We start from the raw sequence: 19,471 nt of genomic DNA on the forward strand, positions 1-19,471 counted from the left end.
TTGATTGCAATGCATTCCCCTTGGTTCTCTTCATTTTACTCAGATCTCCTCGATGCTGCTTTAGCTGTAACCCTGAAATCTTCTGCCATACTCCTGCATTCTCTCTCTCTCTCTCTCTCTCTCTCTCTCTCTCTCTCTCTCTCTCTCTCTCTCTCTCTCTCTCTCTCTCTCTCTCTCTCTCTCTCTGTCTCTGTCTCTGTCTCTGTCTCTGTCTCTGTCTCTGTCTCTGTCTCTGTCTCTGTCTCTGTCTCTGTCTCTGTCTCTGTCTCTGTCTCTGTCTCTGTCTCTCTGTCTCTCTGTCTCTCTGTCTCTCTGTCTCTCTGTCTCTCTGTCTCTCTGTCTCTCTGTCTCTCTGTCTCTCTGTCTCTCTGTCTCTCTGTCTCTCTGTGTCTCTGTGTCTCTGTGTCTCTCTCACCTCTCTCTCTCTCTCTCTCTCTCACCTCTCTCTCTCTCTCTCTCTCACCCTCTCCCTCTCTCACCCTCTCTCTGTCTCACCCTCTCTCTGTCTCACCCTCTCTCTGTCTCCGTCTCTCTCTCACCCTCTCTCTGTCTCACCCTCTCTGTCTCACCCTCTCTGTCTCACCCTCTCTGTCTCACCCTCTCTGTCTCCGTCTCTCTCTCACCCTCTCTGTCTCACCCTCTCTCTCTCTCCGTCTCTCTCTCACCGTCTCTCTCTCTCCCTCTCTCTCTCTCTCTCTCTCTCTCTCTCTCTCTCTCTCTCTCTCTCTCTCTCTCTCTCTCTCTCTCTCTCTGTCTCTCTGTCTCTGTCTCTCTCTGTCTCTGTCTCTCTCTGTCTCACCCTCTCTGTCTCCGTCTCTCTCTCACCCTCTCTGTCTCCGTCTCTCTCTCACCCTCTCTGTCTCCGTCTCTCTCTCACCCTCTCTGTCTCCGTCTCTCTCTCACCCTCTCTGTCTCCGTCTCTCTCTCTCTCTCTCTCTCTCTCTCTCTCTCTCTCTCTCTCTCTCTCTCACCCTCTCTCTCTCCGTCTCTCTCTCACCCTCTCTCTCTCCGTCTCTCTCTCACCCTCTCTGTCTCCGTCTCTCTCTCACCCTCTCTCTCTCTGGCTCTCTCTCACCCTCTCTCTCTCTCTCTCTCTCTCTCTCTCTCTCTCTCTCTCTCTCTCTCTCTCTCTCTCTCTCTCTCTCTCACCCTCTCTCTCTCCGTCTCTCTCTCACCCTCTCTCTCTCCGTCTCTCTCTCACCCTCTCTCTCTGTCTCTCTCTCACCCTCTCTCTCTCTGTCTCTCTCTCACCCTCTCTCTCTCTCTCACCTCTCTTATTCCCATCTTTGACTTGACTCTGTTGTTGTTTTGTTTATTTTCTCATACCCTCTCCCTCATCTTCCATCCCCTCTCCCCATCTCCCATCTCTTCCACACGTATAATGGAAATGGATCTGTGCACATTAAAACACATTCTTGTGTACACATTGAACAAATTCTGTACACAAGTGCCATTTTTCACAGCAACAACACTGTACGCCAATGTCCATCTCCATGTTTGTGTTATGTGAAGTGGTACTAAATTGCATCATGTGTCGTATCCTTCACGGCCATATTTCACCTGACGTGGTGTGATGGGGAACCAGCAGATTTGTAGAGAGTCACCCAAGATTGAATTTCGTGCGGAGAAGCATCAATTGAACGTTGTGCTTCTGGAACCCCTTTTTAAAATTTATTTATTTATTTATTTATCACAGAACACATCTTATCTGTTTATCACTGGACCTGATGTGGTGAAGTCTGTCACAAATGAAAAGGTGACACAGGAGGAGCTTGGAGGAGCCCAAACACACACAGCGATCTCTGGTAATATCTTCCCGCTCATCGTTTCTTGTGTTTTTTTTTAAACTATTTTTTATATGAACTCCTTTTGGTGAGGGTTCTCCAAAGGGAAGTGCTGCTATCTTACTCGCTTGTTTCTTGGGGTAACCATTTGAAAATGGTTAGCCTTGTGAAGTTCAAATTTTGTATTTTTTGTTTTTTTTCTCCAATCCTGTACTGACAATTACATTTTGAGCACAGTCTAATACAAATGCCATCATCAACAAAGCCATATCCTGGCTTTTCTTGACCATTCCATAGCTATGGAATCCAAAGTCAAAGAGATCCAAGCTTTTGTTTTGACATTCATCGTGAATCGTTTGAAATGATCATTGAGCTATTTCTCATGGTACATTGTATGTAACTAGTGGAGTACTCACCCTACGGGCGATGTTGTTCCAAGCGTGCAACACGTTCTTCTGACACATCCCTTTGTCTGGGCGGTGTATAGGCAACAGACCGCTGCCTCGATTGCTCCCGAAAGGAAAAATAACCCCAGTTGCGTGCATGAAGCAAAAGCGTGTACTGCTTATGTGCATGTATAATGTATCATGGTTGTATAGCTGGGATAATTCCAGTTGCATCGGGGTTGCACACAGTGGTGAGAAAAAGTTTGTGAACCCTTTAGAATATTCTGTATTTCTGTATAAATTTGACCGAAAATGTGGTCAGATCTTCGTCTACGTCTTAACAATAGATAAAGAGAACCTGATTAAACGAATAGCACACGAGAAAAAAGCATCTACCTTTTCCTTTATTTATTGAGCAAAATGATCCAACATTCAATTTCTTTGTTGGATGGCCACAACGTAAGCCACCACATGACACATGGGGGCCACAACTTGAGTTCATGACATGGTCCTTATGTTTCATGAAGAGTTTGGTTTGCATCTGGCTGTCGGCTTCTGAGAAGATTTTAAAATAAATTACCTGAATTTGAAGGGAGAGCCCCCTTTTCAGCCTCTTGTGGATCTGGGTGGATCCAGATGGGGAGCACAACCTCATGAGGTCTTACGTTTTATTTGGTCCATATTGGTGACGTATTTTCTTAGGAAAGTATGTTTAAGGATGTGAGGAATTAGGGGAGGGAGGCAGTGGCTCCCTTTTCAGATGAGATGCGGCCATGGGGCGAACAACTTAATGTTAGAGCATGGTCACGATGCCCCTTGGCTAGTTTGGTTTGGATCCGGTTGTCTATCTCTGAGAAAAAGGATTTTTGAATGAAATACCAATATTTGGGGCAAACCCCACCCTTTAACCAACTTTAAATGGGCAGATTCAGATGGGGAGCACAACCCCATGAGACCTTACTGTCCTGATGCATTGTTCCAAATTTGGTCTGTATTGCTCAGGTATTTGTGGAGAAGATGTTTTGGTGAAAATGAGGGATTCGGGGAGGGGGTCCATGGCCCCCTCTCCTGGGGAGATACAACCATAAGGAGCACAACTTAAGATTAGGGCATGGTCACGATGCCTCATGTCGAGTTTGGTTTGGATCTGTCTGGCAGTTTCTGAGAAGCATTTTGAATAAAATACCAATATTTGGGGCAAACTCCCCCCCCCTTTTTCCTCCTTTATAGAGGGTGCATCCGGATGGGGAGCACAACCCCATGAGACCTTGCTGTCCTGATGCATGGTACCAAATTTGGTCCATATTGGTGGGTAGTTTGTGAGGAGAAGATGCTTTAATCAAATGTTAACGAACGTATGGCCGGACACCGGGACCCACTCTGCGCTTATTTCGGAGAAATAACCTGAAAATCTCTCAACTGGTGGCTTTGGTCACTCATCATTGGTTCCGTGAAAGAAGAAAAATAAAATTGATACATACTGACCTCCCTATACAGAATGACTTATTGTGTCGGAAAGGCAAGTTTCACTCGCCATCTCTTTCATACTTGGCTCCTCAGGTGTCGCTCATCGTGCATTTGACTCGGACATCGATGCTCTGCTTCACCTGCGGCATTTTATGGACTTCTTACCACAAAGCAACCGAGAAGCAGCACCAGTACGAGACTACCATGACCCTAGGTATTTCAGCACCGATCCTTTATGGTTAAAGCAATAGCTGCCTCATAATGCTACTCCCTCTCACAATCATAATGCTACTCGGCATCATTATGACTACTTTGCTCTCATGCTCAATTTTACCATGATTCAAACACAAGTGAACAATGCTCCTGTTCTTACCCTTGCTTTATCACCCACTTGGTGTAGTGACAAGCTGATTCCTGCATTGGACCATATTGTTCCGCTGGAGAGTACAAAGGCTTACGACATGTTAGACATCATTCACGCTGTACGTGAGCCGGGAGCCTGGGGGTAGGAAATGATGGAGCAGAGATTGTGTAGAAGTATTGCATACCATAAGCTATTTATTGAACTGTTATATAGGCTAGCAAACTGGGGGCAAACTTTTCTCGAAATTGTGGGTTTTATGATAAAATGCCAAATTTGTTAGATGGAGCATGGCCCGAATAATATTGGACATGGACGCACTTGAATAGTTCCAATTTCGGCTCCACATTTTCAACATGTCTGCCAAGTGTTCTTGAAACATAAAGACGACTTCCATAGGTTAGTAAGTGTTGGCTATATTTATTTATTTAATGCCACTGCAGTATTTGAGTAAATAATGAAATTAGTTGTATTGCTGAGCTATTCTTTGCCAATTGATGTCCTTTGAAACTCCCCTTTTAAGCAATTTTTACTCCTGACATGCTGGGGCTGCTCGATACACATTTGTCACAATGTCCATTTTCCTTACATTTTTAGCTCGCCTGTTCGAAGAACAGAGAGCTATAGCGATACCCCTGGCGTGAGCGTCAGCGTCAGCGTGAGCGTGAAAATGTTAAAGTTTTTGATGCAAGTTATTTTTTCCTTTCTCATGTTTTTATCTACCACACTTTTTTATACGCCTGATATATATATATATATATATATATATATATATATATATATATATATATATATATATATATATATATATATATATATATATATATATATATATATATATATATATATATATATATATATATATATATATATATATATACACGTCGGGGTGTATAATGTGATACCTGTCGTCCGTCCGTCAGTTCCTGTCCGCACTCTAGCTCCCAAAGTTTTCAACTTTCACGTTTCATATTTGGTACATAGGTACAGACTGTGGAGACGGTGTCGTGACATACGTTCGTCATCTAAAGTGGTTGCCATGGCAACCAGGATGCTGTTTTCCATCCGTTCCTGTCCGCACTCAACCTCCCAAAGTTTTAAACTTTCACGTTTCATATTTGAGACTTAAGGCGCTGTCACATCTTGACGATTTAGCCAGCTTATGCCGACTTATGAAAAATTTGTCTAAAACGCCGGCACACGTCAAATACGTTATGGGTAAGTTTGTATACATTAAGAGCATGCTGAAAACACTGCCATACATCGTAGTACGCTGGCTTTCATCGTTGTACTTTGCGGTTGTCCTCAAATTTTAGCATGCTTGAAATTTTACGACGTATGCCAGCGTATGACTCACAGGTTCCGCAACGCTGGCCATAAGTTGTAGGCACGTTATGTGATCATTGACACACGTCGACACACGTTACTTGTAAGTTACTCATAAGTCGAAACACGTCGAGGTAATGATTAGCATCCTAGAAACTTATTTATAACCTATGAGTAACGTGTTGTAGGCACGTTACACGATCGTTGACACACGTCGAGGCACGTTACTTGTAAGTTACTCATAAGTCGAAACACGTCGAGGTAATGCTGAGCGTACCCAAAACTTATTTTTAACCTTCGAGTAACGTGCTTTGAACCTATGTGTAACGTACCTCCAACGCATATGTAGACGTATTTGATTGACGTCTTCCGGACGACCACAGAACTTACTGAACGTGTTTCTAATTTACAGCTACCGTATAATGGCGTATTGGCAGCGTTTTAAAAAAAACAATGACTTCCGATATTTCGTCACATGCTGTTACGTCATGTCCGATTGCCTCTTCAGTTTGCTCATGTCTTATTCTTAGTTCCTCCTCTGTGAATATTTTCTGTTTGAGGATATTGTCACGTCGACGTCGAAACAACTTAAAAGCAAATGTCCGAATATATTTTAACATTCGTGATGGACTAAAAAAATAATAATAATTAAAAAGAAAAACAACAACTTCAGATATTTCGTCACGTGCCTTCACGGAGCCAAGGAGAAAAAAAGAAAATGTGCCTTGACGGAGAAAATAAGTTTCGGGTATGCTAAACATTACCTCGACGTGTTTCGACTTATGAGTAACTTACAAGGAACTTGTGTCAACGATCGCATATCGTGCCGACAACTTATGGCCAGCGTAGCGGAACGTGTGAGCCATACGGCGAGTACGTCGTAAAATTTTCAGCATGCTTGAAATTTCACGACGTACGAGACGTACCACGAAATATGACAGCGTACTTCATCGTTTTTCAGCGTTCTCTTAACGTATACACAACTTACCCATAACGTATTCGACGTGTGCCAGCTTGGTTCGGCAAATTTTTCATAGGTCGGCATACGCTGGCTAAATCGTCAAGGTGTGACTGTGTGGTTGACACTTTCAATATTCAGGCGGTTATGATTTAAATCGGCATGCGGCAGGTGTTTTAACAGGCTACGCCACGAGTTCGTCGGCGATACGTGCAGCGCGCTATGCCTAAGTTAAACTATCGTTGGGCATAGGTTGTGAACGCTGACAACAGGCTAAGCATTCTTTAATATAAGTTATCGATAAGACAACGAAACGTTCTGTGCCCGTTACAAATATGTTATGCATACGACCAACACGTTATGAATACGACCAAAACTTAAAAAAAAACATCAATTTCAGCGTACGCCAACGTTTTACATACATTTTTATATGTTGCCATTGCTGGCTAAATTGTCAAGGTGTGACAGCGCCTTCAGGTACAGACTGTGGAGACGGTGTGTCGTGACATACGTTCGTCATCTAAAGTGGTTGCCATGGCAACCAGGATGCTGTTTTCTATCCGTTCCTGTCCGCACTCTAACTCCCAAAGTTTTCAACTTTCACGTTTCATATTTGGGAAATAGGTACAGACTGTGGAGATGGTGTGTCGCGACATACGTTCGTCATCTAAAGTGGTTGCCATGGCAGCCACGATGCTGTTTTCCATGTAGTAGCACAATTCTGTATATACTTTCTTGTTCGGGCGTATATTGTGCTTACTTGCGCTCTTGTTACTGATTACAATATACAAATACATATGTTGCTTTAAAATTATTTGGATCAGACTTCACTGCAATGCTTTATAAAAAATATTAATTGTTAGACTCGTCTTTTAAAAACGATAAATGTATAAACAGGCGAGCATTGGGTGGCTTTAACACCAACTCTGTTTCACACGTAGCAGCAAGACCTGGTGGATATATTCCCAAAATGTTTTTCAACCGCCAGGATTAAGCATTATATAATGAGGGCAGTAGTACCGTCCGTAAGCAAACGATCAATATATGGGACTTCATGAGCAGGAAACAGCTTTGATAGGCAGACTTTCAAGCAGTATTTGCACCCAACTTGTCCTTTGCCAAATTGTGATGAGAATATTGGTTTTCATGGCAATTTTTTTTTAATCTCCATTATGGTGTCCACCCATAATATATTACTTGACCATTCTTGGAGAAATTATGGGAGGGAAGTTGTACCAGCCTCTCCATATGTAAAGTTAAATTATTGGGATTCAAGAGTTAAATAAAGTTGACTATCTTGAAGACCTGCAGGATGGCGTAGACCGCAGAGGTATGCACACTGGCCTCCAACCTGTCTACCCTGGGTTCGAATCCTGACCCACTGATAAATTGTCATCCCGATGTTTAACAGGCAGGATGATCCATCAATGTGTGCGCCGTCACTCAGATGGACGTCGGACTGGAGTCCCGTCTGCCAGCATTCGTTGGTGGATGTTAAAGATCCCACGGTGTCCTTCGTGAAGAGAAGGCGTGCTATCGCCAGCATCCTGAACAAATTCTAAATTCGTGCCCTAAATTCGAGGGCATTGCAATGACGCACAGCCACACCCTCAGCCAATGATGCTACCCCACAGCCTTGTGCTGCATACAAACAAAGAAGTATCACTGAATTAATGTTTAGCTTCTTGAATGCAAATGATGATGCTGAGTGTGAAAATTGCAAGCCATATATTTTAGTAAAACTAAGAATAACTTGTGGCCATTTTAAATTAAATGCAAGTGTCTACACACAATATTATGTTAAAGGAGGTCGGTCTTTGTGCCAAACATGCTGCTTGCCACAAAATGCAAGGTTTTTGATCGATCGATGTCGGGCCAAGTCAAAACTTGCACTTATTTGGCTTGGAAAATAAAATGCAAGTGATACTCGCACACGCCTGCACGGCACTTTACAGAGCAAAGCAAATGATGACTGGCCCTTCTCTCCGCTCTTCACTCTTGCTCTCTTTTACTATTCATATACTTAGTCCAACAACATCCGCAAAAACCACTCCCTCTAGAAAATACTCTTAAGTACTAGATGGTTCAACATACAGATGGTTGTAAAAATTTTCATATGGCTTAAAATCGAATGACAATATAAATACTTGTCACCTTTTCGCCTTATGAACATCTCACCTCAAAAAATATTCATCGCACATAATAAAAAATTCGGATAATTCTTGATCGGGTTTGCCACCATCTGCTTGAGCACCAGCACCCAGAGCAGTCAGGCTTTACACCACAGAGGTCAACGATTGACCGTATCCTTGCTCTTCGGGTCCTCACCGAACGCAGACGAGAGTTTCGGCAGAGACTGCTTGCAGCCGATGTTGATCTCTGTAAAGCGTTTTATTCAGTGTATCGGGATGCCCTCTGGAGGATTCTTGGTCTTCGTGGGGTGCCACCAAAACTGATCGATCTGATGTCTGAACTATACTCTGAAACTGATAGTGCTGTGAGATGTGGTGGTACCATCTCTGACTTATTTCCAGTTATTACTGGAGTTTGTCAGGGGCGTGTACTTGCCCCCACACTTTTCAGCAGTTGTATAGACTGGATTCTGGGGAGGATGTTGGAGAGATCAAGCTGCGGTGCATCGTTTGGGAATTTCAAGATCTCTGACCTTGATTTCGCACATGATGCAGTCATCTTTGCGGAGATTCTAGATATCCTTTTGGGGGCCTTCGAGGTGCTGAATGAGGAGTCTGAGCCACTGGGATTCCAGGTTTCCTGGGTCAAAACTAAGATCCAGGCTTTCAGTGACATCTTGGATGCTGCTGTCCTGTCTGTACCTGTTTGTGGCGAGGATGTTGAGGTCACGGAGAGATTCACTTACTTGGGCAGTGATATTCATGTCTTTGACCCTATATGGTCAGCAAAGTTCAACGTCATGAAATGCACCACCTTGTAAGTCAACCGTATGCTCAGTTAGTTTGGGTACAGTAGTTTCAGGGTACAGTAGTCAAGTAGTTTGGGTACAGCACCTTTCTATTTATTTTGTTCGGCCTAACTTGTGTGACCATCCAAGTCATCCAATCGGCTCTGTGATCAGGGACTTGGGATGCAGTTAAGGGTGCTATTTCTCCTGTTCCTTGGTCTTCAAATAACATGTTAGCTGTCTGACAAACAGGTTTTGAAATCGAGATGTGTGTGCATGTGCGTGCGCAGATATTGGACAAAAGAAATGGAAACACCAGGGTACACGGGCTGTACAACATATATGCAAAGCATGGAGTCGCCACACTGACATGACCGGTGTGTGAAATGTGAAAATCTCTTCCCAGCATTCCGCTCATCACGCATATATAAGCGGGCTGCGGCTCGAGTCCGGTATTAAGAGCCATATTGCCAAAAGAGGAGACCTCAGTGACTGAACAGGGTGTAATTTTTGGTGCATGTTTAACAAGTATTTCAGTGACAAAGGCTGTGGAAATTGCTAAAGTGTCATGAGGAATTTAGATCGTACCTTTTCGGAATACTCCGAAAAAGTACGGGTCCCTTATCTGACCGTGAAGCGTCAATATTTCTGCCACGTGGTACAGGGTTATTTGCCAATTTTCAAAATACCTAGATTTCCACGTGACGATTTACCGAGTCTCCACACCCTCGGCGGCACCCGTACGGAACGAGCCGCTTAGTGTACTCGAACCGCGTGCGACCCGTGTGCGACCCGAGCGGTTTATCGCCGCGATCCGTCGGTCCAAATGTCCCGTTACAGTGGCAACAGCCTGGCTAATTTTCCAACACGCAGCACGCTAAGCCAATGGAGGAAAGGACACGAACGAGCGGATACATTTCACAAATGGGGCTGTTTAACAATAGGCAGGGAGGGGGAACACAGAAGAGCAGAGTTATGCAAATATTAATAAGCATGTATATACAGCAAGGCACTTAACAATTCATTACTTACTATACTGGCACCACAAACACACACATATGCACACACCCAAAGAATCGGACCAAAATGGTCTTTATTGAGGCCTCCAGGCCAGATGGAAAGGACGAGCTGAAGACCAGATTCTGCCTCAGACCTGCCCACCTCGTGTGGTCTTCGCGTTGTCGAACTGGGCACCAGCGAGGGCGAGCTGAATCCAGACAACGGCGAGCCGTGATCAGCTTCCCGAGCTCCGGCGGATCCTCTCGCGCTCCAGAATACGCGCTGGTGAAGATGAGGCGCCGATCCCTCACAATCCGCTGAGTTGATTCAATCGAAGAACCACCAACCACCTTCCGTGCTCTCCGAACAACCAAGAACCAAGAACAAGAACCCAGAAGAGCCAGAACCACCAACCAAGCAGAGCAAAGAACCTACTTCTGTTTCTCCGTTCCCTTTTTATCCCTCTGGTGTGCGGCTCGCTTCCGGCGTGACTCATTCGCCGTCGGTGGGCGCTGTTGCCTCCCATTTCTCGGAGTGCCCAAGCGAGCCGATTCATGTCCATATTAGGGAATGGAATTCAGTTCGCTCATCTTTGGGTGGGGGCTGTCGCATCCCACCCCTTGGAGTGCCCAAGCGAGCCAAGTCATGTACATATTATGGAATGGAATTCAGTTCGCGAATGCATTCTGAACACACCCGCATTTCAGCGAGCGCGCGGAGAATGCCAGGAGCAGAGGGTTTTCGTTGGTGTTGTTATTGTTGGTGGTGTGAAATAAAAGAAGGAAAACCTGACTATTAAAATAACTCCACAGCACAGGAACATTTAATTACCCATTAGACAAGGGAAAAGGGAGCTATCTGTCCACATTCACTTATTAAAATAACTGAGCTATAGGACCTGAATGTTGTGTGCTCATGGCTTCCATATTCGCAACAATATCAGCCTGGGAAAAAGAAGGAAAGACGTCATCATCGAAGGGCAGTAATGGGCGGAAGCGTATACTCGATAAGCATGATGCACGGGTATTCGTCCACACTGTGAGGCAAAAAAGGAAAGCAATGATGGACAAACTGTGTGCGGAGTTCAACATGGTTTGTGAATATCCTGTAATGTCAAACAGTCAAGAGGGAACTTCACAGGATGGGATTAAGCTCATAACACCGGGCATCACCTGTCTGCGGGTCGAGTGGTGCATCGGCAATGAACTGCTGAGAAGTAGAGGAATGTGATATGGTGTGATTCATCCTCAATCATGTTCTCGACTATTGAACGTGTGCACGTGCGGCGACAGCCCATGGAGCTATACAGCCCCGAGTGCCTGTTTCTGGCGGATCCATCATCGTGTGGGGCGTGTTTTCCTGGCATGGCTTGGGTCCACTCATTCCATTTGATGGCAGGGTTAATGCAACGCACTACATTACCATCCTGAGTGATCATCTGCATCCCATGATGCAGCATTTCTTCCCTTCTGGAAGAGATTCATTTCAGGATGACAGTGCTCTAGTACACAGGGAAACTAAGGGTGTCGAGATATCTGTGTTAACTCAGGTGTTATCACTGGGTGGTTTGAGGAGCATGAGCTGTTACTCATCTTCCATGGCACTCCCAATCACTGGACCTCAATCCCATATAGCATTTGTGAGACTGTCTGGACAGGTGCTGAAGACAGTGGTTTCCACCTCCATCAAACTGAAGCGAATTGGAGGACTTCCTTATGGATGAATGGTGCCACTTCCTGCAGAACAGATCTGGTCCTTGTTGACTGCATGCCACCTCATATCCATGCCGTCCTGGATGCACCTGGTGGCCCAACACCCGACTGGTTGATATTGTGTTGGTGATTCCATTTTTTATTTTTTTTTGTCCATTGCTGAATGTATGTATATTGTTACGGAAATGGCCCTTAGCAGGCTACTAAATATAGGATTAGCTCAGATCCCCCTTTAAATGCATGTTTAGCTAGGTTGTTCGGTGAAATGGACGTTACATGTGTGTCGGGAGGTGTAGGATGCGTGTTTATTGTTCGTACAGTGGTGGTGTGCCGAGGGCTTCTTCTTCCTCCCCTCTCTGAACGATAGGCCCCGCCCAGTCGGCTGAGGGGGAGTGGCCTGGAGAGGGAGGTGGAGCTAAGGGGAGGAGTTTGTCGACTTCGTAAAGGGGGAGAAGCGAGTGTCTCGCGGCGAGCGAACGAAGACCTCGTGAAAAGGTTCAGTTTGGGAAAACAGTCGTTTTGAGGCGTGCTCGGGGTCGAGGCGTGCTCGGGGTCGAAGCGAGCGAACAAAAAAGAAACTGTGGTGAAAGGGTGAGCGCCGAGGTGGCGCCGATCGGCTGTACACTGGACAGCTGTGTCTGTTTTTCATGAGGAACGAGCCGAAAGAAAGGCAGGGAAGGCAACAGAGAAACGACGAGTGCCTGTCTGCGATCTGCTTCGTGTAGGAGGCAGGATAACCGACTCGAGGCTACTTGCATGTCGAGTGGGCGATCGACTTTCATGAGAAGGTCCTCGACACATTTGTCGATCCGCCTGCCAGAGCCCAAACACCTCGGTTTGGCCTTGTCTGGTGAAAAGGACAGGCCTGGATTTGTGTGCTGGACCTTGTGAAAAGCCAGCTGGAGCATACCACCATCGATCTAACGGTCTCGTGCCACCGACATTGCGCGGGGCCAGAGCGCACTGAGGAGGGCGTGCGCACGCGGTGCCTTGAGAAGAAAGAGTACGGCACCGCCATCTTGCCACGCGGCGTGTTCGAGCTGGGGGCTCAAATCCGTGAACATCCGCTTATTACGAGCGACATTCGTGCTTTTGACACGTTCCTCTCATCCATGAAACATCACCAAGTACTCTGTCGTGCATGCATGCTGTCTGTCTGTCTGTCTGTCTGTCTGTCTTGTCTGCACGTTGTGTAAGGCATATCTCGGTAGGGACCCCCTCAAGACCTGTAATCCGTAGTTCCCTAGTTAAGAACGGGTTAAAGATTGTTCATAAAAACATTGTCGTGAATGTTTTGCTTGTGTTTTGTTCCCCGATGTTCCCAAATAAATCTGGTTGGTTCGTATGAAGATGCCGCTATGGATCAATTTGTGTCACGTCGAGGAATGATCCGTTCGATTGGTATATAGAACCCAAATGGTTACAGACTGGCAGAAAACGCTCGGCATCTGACAAAACCAGTCTGTAACCGGGGTTCTATTTCCCCAACTGGTAAGGTCCAGGATTACGTTGGTTTCACGATTGAAGACGCGTGACCTGTGCTTAGCCAGCCAGCGTTGTAAACCCCGGAGACTGCCGGAGTGGGTTGAGAATCCCTCCGTCGCTGAATCCTTAACAATATATTGTTACAGTTGTGGAAATGGACAGAACATTCAGGGATGCATAAGAAACCCTCAGATAGATATTTCATTTGTAAGTGTGCATAGTTAGGGCCTTGCGCCTCATATCGGGGTCGGGAGAAAATACATTGTGAGATTAGCATGTTGCATCCTCTCTGATTTTCCCACTTTCTATCCACTTTCAATTCGTCAATCCATCTTTCGTTCCATAAATCCATCTTTCAACCCATCCATTCCTTCCTACCACACATCCGTCCAAATCTTCCAGATCTTCCACCCTTTCCAACTCACCCTCTCAACCGTGCAAACCCAGTACATCCCCCTTTTCATTGAATCCATTTTAATATCCCCTGACTTCAAAACCTTTTCTGCACCCTCCCACACCTCAACCACACCGACATTACAATTATACTGACGTGTATTTAATGCACCATGCACTGCGATCATTAGCGCCACAATTGTTATCAGCCTGCATGGCAGTTCCTAAGTGTTTGACGCTGCTACTAACGGAGACACCAAAGCTGCTCTCAAGGGGGTTGGGGTGTGCTTGTTGGACCGATCCTCCGAATCTCTGGCCACGCATGAGCCATTGAGCAGATGATACAAGAGGTCTACGTTCAATGCCAAAACGCTGTGACCACACCTCGAGCTGACCTCTATAAAAGGCGGCTGAACGGGTAGAGAGCCTCTGCCACCGTTCCTGTCCACAAGTCATTGCTGCCTGCCCCCGTTCCTGTCCACAAGTCATTGCTGTGTGCCGCCGTTCCTGTCCACAAGTCATTGCTGTCTGCCGCCGTTTCTGTCCACAAGTCATTGCTATCTGCCACCATTCCTGTCCACAAGTCATTGCTGTCTGCCGCCGTTCCTGTCCACAAGTCATTGCTGTCTGCCGCCGTTCCTCTCCACAAGTCATTGCTGTCTGCCACCGTTTCTGTCCACACGTCATTGCTGTTTGCCGCCGTTCCTATCCACAAGCTTTTCATGTTTAAAAGTCATTCCTGTTTGCTGATCCAGCTGGGCGAACGAAGCACAAGGTCCTCATGTGCGGGGGCTCCAGCAACACATGACACTTTGACACCACACCAACATTCCCACCACATTTCACCTCCTCCATTTCCCTTCCCTTCCCTGCAATTTGGACCAATGCAAACCGCTTGTTTGTACAGGGTGAGTTGCGTGGCTGCAACCACGCCTCGTTCTTTCCTCTATCTTCCTCTTCCTCCTCTCTACTTGTCCTGCTGATTGTTGCGCCTGTCCATCCCGAGGTAATTAAGTGATTTTAAGGAGAACTTACGTGCGAGGGGTGAATTGCTTTTTCTTTGTGTCTTTGATATCCATATGTGCTCGTTTTGTATATTGATGTGAATACGTGTTTTATATTTGTGAAACACTTCAAACCTGCCCAGTTGTGCTTTTTCTTCATTGGTCTTACGGTGTGCACGTATTAGATAGATGGGAAGTTGTACCCCAGTAATTCGCTCCAGTCGGATAGCCGACATTCACCCACGGTTCACTCAGCCGTAATTGATAAATAAATGGGGTGGACGGTTTCCCAGTTGCAGGAATTAAATTGTATAGTAAGGTAACTCGAGCTAATTGGGCATGAGGACCTTGCTTGATTTAATCACCTCAACGGACTTACACGGTTGTTTAACAACCTGAAGGGCTGCGGAGGTATTCGTGGCTTGCAGCTTCAGGGTCGAAGATCGAGCGGCGGGTCTGAGAGAAATCCCTCGTGCATCCCAGCACGCTCACCCCTGAAACCCATAACACACACACACACACACACACACACACACACACACACACACACACACACACACACACACACACACACACACACACACACACACACACACACACACACACACTGATTTTAAAGCAGGTATTATATTTGCCTTCAATGTAATATCCAATTGTCAAAATTGTTTCTTTTCATGTATACTGTCATTTTGTACATGCTGTGGGTATGAAGTTGAAACTATTCATTTGACACACTTATATTCCATCAATCAGACTTTTGAAATGCATGTCTTGTGCCATAGATTGTGGATGAGGGAGACTTTTTTGAGATAATGCCAAATTATGCCAAGAACATTGTTGTTGGATTCTGTCGCATGGCTGGCCGAACCGTCGGCATTGTTGGAAACCAACCCAAGGTTGCTTCTGGTCAGTCACCCAACAATTAAATCAGTGCTGTTTTGTGTGTAATGTTATTGATATTGCGACAAGATTCGTACCTATTGTGGTGTAAATTTGAGCCCTAAAATGTGGCCAATTAACGCATTGACTGAGCACGGAACTCAAAGCCAAGGACCAGAATCTTTGATACAAATATCAAACGAATCTTGGTCTTGTTTTTTGACTTGAATTCGCTGTTTTTACCATTTTGCAGGTTGCTTGGACATCAACGCATCCATAAAAGGAGCTCGCTTTGTGAGGTTCTGTGATGCCTTCAACATTCCTCTCCTCACCTTTGTAGATGTTCCTGGTTTTTTGCCTGGTAAAGTCATTGATCCCTCTTTCTGGGAGCTTGTTTCTGGCTAATTGTTTTCTTTATTCTTGTTCATTATTCATCTTCAGCCTAAGTTTGATGATATACAGGTGGGTGTGGACCTGAGGAGAGAGAAAGCAAAAAGTCAGGAAATCTGAGATGGCCACTATGGAATCATAAAGAAATATTTATTTTCATATCTTTGCAACTACATAAGTTGCTAACATTCAAATGTCCTTTTATATGTTTTCAGATGTGAGGAATCTGATGCTACATTTATTTATTTATTTATTTTAAAAATGGCAGCCATATATATATATATATATATATATATATATATATATATATATATATATATATATATATATATATATATATATATATATATATATATATATATATATATTGCTGCACATGGCTGTCAACGTGGAGGGAAATGACTCAAATTTATCAACCGTATAACGTAAGATCATGACCAAAATAATTTTGTTTTCAGTTGTGGAGAATCAAACAGCATCATATCTTCTTGAAATAATGTGGTACAATGCAGATTGTATAAATGGCAACCAATATGCACGTGCAGCATATCATCTCCACGCTTTTTGGGAAAAAAAACCTGGGGGGGGGGGTGATATTGTAATCGGCTCCCTCTGTCTGTCTATTCGGTGGTTTCCCCATTCGAACCATGGCTGTGAACCTTGCATACTTTATTTGCTTGAGAAATGTGACGTCCGAGGAGATGACTGGGCAGACCAGGTGAGACTGAGTACAAGGTGCATTGAGTGACTTGCATGCAGTGGAAGCTCGATTCCACAGGGATTGCATGAGTCGGTTCTTTGCAAAGCAGTAATTGCCGCAAGATGAGCATGAGGCAGTGGCAACTCAAGATGAAGTACACTTGGCATTGGAGTATATCATCAAGACTTTGTGCATTGACAAAGATCATGTGAGGAATTCAATTGTTCGAAGAGTTGACAAGTCATTCAGGTTGTACATTAAGTAGGGCACGTCTGGTTGATGAGCTACGTTGTCATTTTGCAGGGGAACTTATTGTGCTATCCTCATCGGGTTTTGCAAGCATTATGACGTTCAAAGCTAACACTGCTAAAATGCTCAAAAATTTCAGACTATGATGAAGATCATATCCCTGGAAGTGTTCGTAAAAGAGTGCAAGGCAATCGTATGTGATAAATCACGCTACAGTACCCACATTGACAGACACAGCTGCCAAATCTATTTGAAGCACATTGCAGACATTATTGGCTAAATTTCTCCAAAATTGGACAAATCCTTGCCAGATTTTAATTGGAAACAATCACAAACCTGGTCAATGGTGAACCATCCAATCTTCAGAAAGCATTGGGCATGTTGATGAGAGACTCAAAAGCATTACTGTCCCACGTGTATGACTACCGTGTTACATGCAGCTATGACGAAGTCCTTCGTTTCAAAAAGTCAGCAGCTGTAGCTGCTGCTAATAACCTTGCTCAGCAAGGAATATCGGATGCGAAGCACGGGTTAGTTCAGGTTTTATCAGACTATTTTGGCACTAACATATTTTCCTTAATTGGCAAGTCCTCGACCTTACAATGATTGTCATGCATCCAGCTTGTGGTCTGAAATGCAAGGGAGTGACACCATCAGATTACTCAAGAAAGATGAAATCAGCCAGTTCTACAGTTGTGTGTGTGTGTGTGTGTGTGTGTGTGTGTGTGTGTGTGTGTGTGTGTGTGTGTGTGTGTGTGTGTGTGTGTGTGTGTGTGTGTGTATATATATATATATATATATATATATATATATATATATATATATATATATATATATATATATATATATATATAGTTGTGTTCACTATATTACTGTGTTCACTATATATGTTCCATACATATATACATATATATATATATATATATATATATATATATATATATATATATATATATATAGTTGTGTTCACCCAGTTCAGTTAATTACCCCGACCTAATTGTCGTGGACGGGAGGATAACACCGACCTGGATGGATAGCCGAACAATTCTACTTTGGAGGTTATAGTGCACACGGAATGGAGGGTGGCAGAGGCGTGTACCAGTGGCATACATCATGATGGAAGCACAAGGATTTATACTCAAACCCACAATGAACAGACAGACACAGGCAATGTTAATAAACAAGGGTTTAATGAACATAAATTAAATGTTTGTAATGGAAATAAATCAACGTGTGATAATAAAAACGTGAGGTAAACCAAAGCTAATTTTGAGACGTCTCCACATACACTCAGATACAGACAAGAGGAAAGATGGAACAAAAGAAAATCCTTCCCTTTATTCTGGTACTTAGCTTTGTCCAGAGATGATCGTTTAGGAGCTTGCGGATCGAACCCCGTCGTCTTGTGTGGGAAACCGCACCCAAAAATGGCGCCAAGCCACTCTCTGCGCGGGAAATGTGCGTCAGGTAATTCATGAGGCGGTATTCAACGCCAGGGCTCACCAACCACCATGCAGCTTCTTTTCATGAACCAACCTGCTGACCCCACTCCTCTCTTACACCAGGTCCGCTCACAAAGATGGCCCACCTTCCTCCTCGAACACACAATAAGATTGCGCTGAGTTATGGCTGAGAGGCACGCTCCTCTCTCTCTCCTCTTCTCTCCTCTCTCCTCCTCTCTCCTCTCTCCTCTCTCCTCTCTCCTCTCTCCTCTCTCCTCTCTCCTCTCTCCTCTCTCCTCTCTCCTCTCTCCTCTCTCCTCTCTCCTCTCTCCTCTCTCCTCTCTCCTCTCTCCTCTCTCCTCTCTCCTCTCTCCTCTCTCCTCTCTCCTCTCTCCTCTCTCCTCTCTCCTCTCTCCTCTCTCTTCTCTCTTCTCTCTCGTACAACTTCGTGACTCAGCCGAACAGTAATGGCTAGCATCTTGCTCCAGCATGTGAGCAAATTCACACAGCATGAACACGAAAACCCCGCAGCCTTCTTCGTCTTGTCGAGGAGAAGCCTGCGAGCGAGACCCTCCATCTCCAACACGTACCTCCCCAACTATCTACTCTCCATATCATGTCCTCTTGTACCTTCTCATATCATCCCGACCAACCCCAAGCCTCGGGGCGTGACTTACCGGTCCGAAGCCGAGAAGGCAGGGTTTTCGCCTGCTCCGGAATGTTTGGCTCTGTTATTGTTGTTGCTCTTCTTATAATAACCATCCATCCATTTGGACCCTACTTTGTGCAGAGCGTTGGCACTGCCTAAGCAGTCTCCTTGGCTATTGGACACAATCCTGGATGGGTCACCACTCTGACACAGTGTACCACCATGCTCGCACTCATTTTGCCGACCTCGGAAGGATGATAGGCTGAGTCAACCCATCCATCCATCCATCGGTGGCTATTGGACACAATTCTGGATGGGTCACCACTCTGACACAGTGTACCACCATGCTCGCACTCATTTTGCCGAC

General features: G+C 44.9%; 1 protein-coding gene across 1 annotated transcript in view; it reads left to right on the forward strand.

Moving 5' to 3' along the window:
- Positions 1–19,471, forward strand: part of PCCB (propionyl-CoA carboxylase subunit beta) — a 59,030-nt gene that overhangs the window by 24,926 nt on the left and 14,633 nt on the right. Inside the window, exons 7-11 of the mRNA XM_085869987.1 lie at positions 1,697–1,805; positions 3,731–3,851; positions 4,038–4,119; positions 15,578–15,701; positions 15,928–16,035. Of these exons, the coding sequence (XP_085726113.1) occupies positions 1,697–1,805; positions 3,731–3,851; positions 4,038–4,119; positions 15,578–15,701; positions 15,928–16,035 (544 nt within the window). The remainder of the gene's footprint in view (positions 1–1,696; positions 1,806–3,730; positions 3,852–4,037; positions 4,120–15,577; positions 15,702–15,927; positions 16,036–19,471) is intronic.

Source organism: Eptatretus burgeri, chromosome 2, assembly GCF_056783735.1.
Source record: "Eptatretus burgeri isolate ZD-2024b chromosome 2, Ebu_testis_v1, whole genome shotgun sequence".
NCBI classification, from domain to species: Eukaryota; Metazoa; Chordata; class Myxini; order Myxiniformes; family Myxinidae; genus Eptatretus; species Eptatretus burgeri.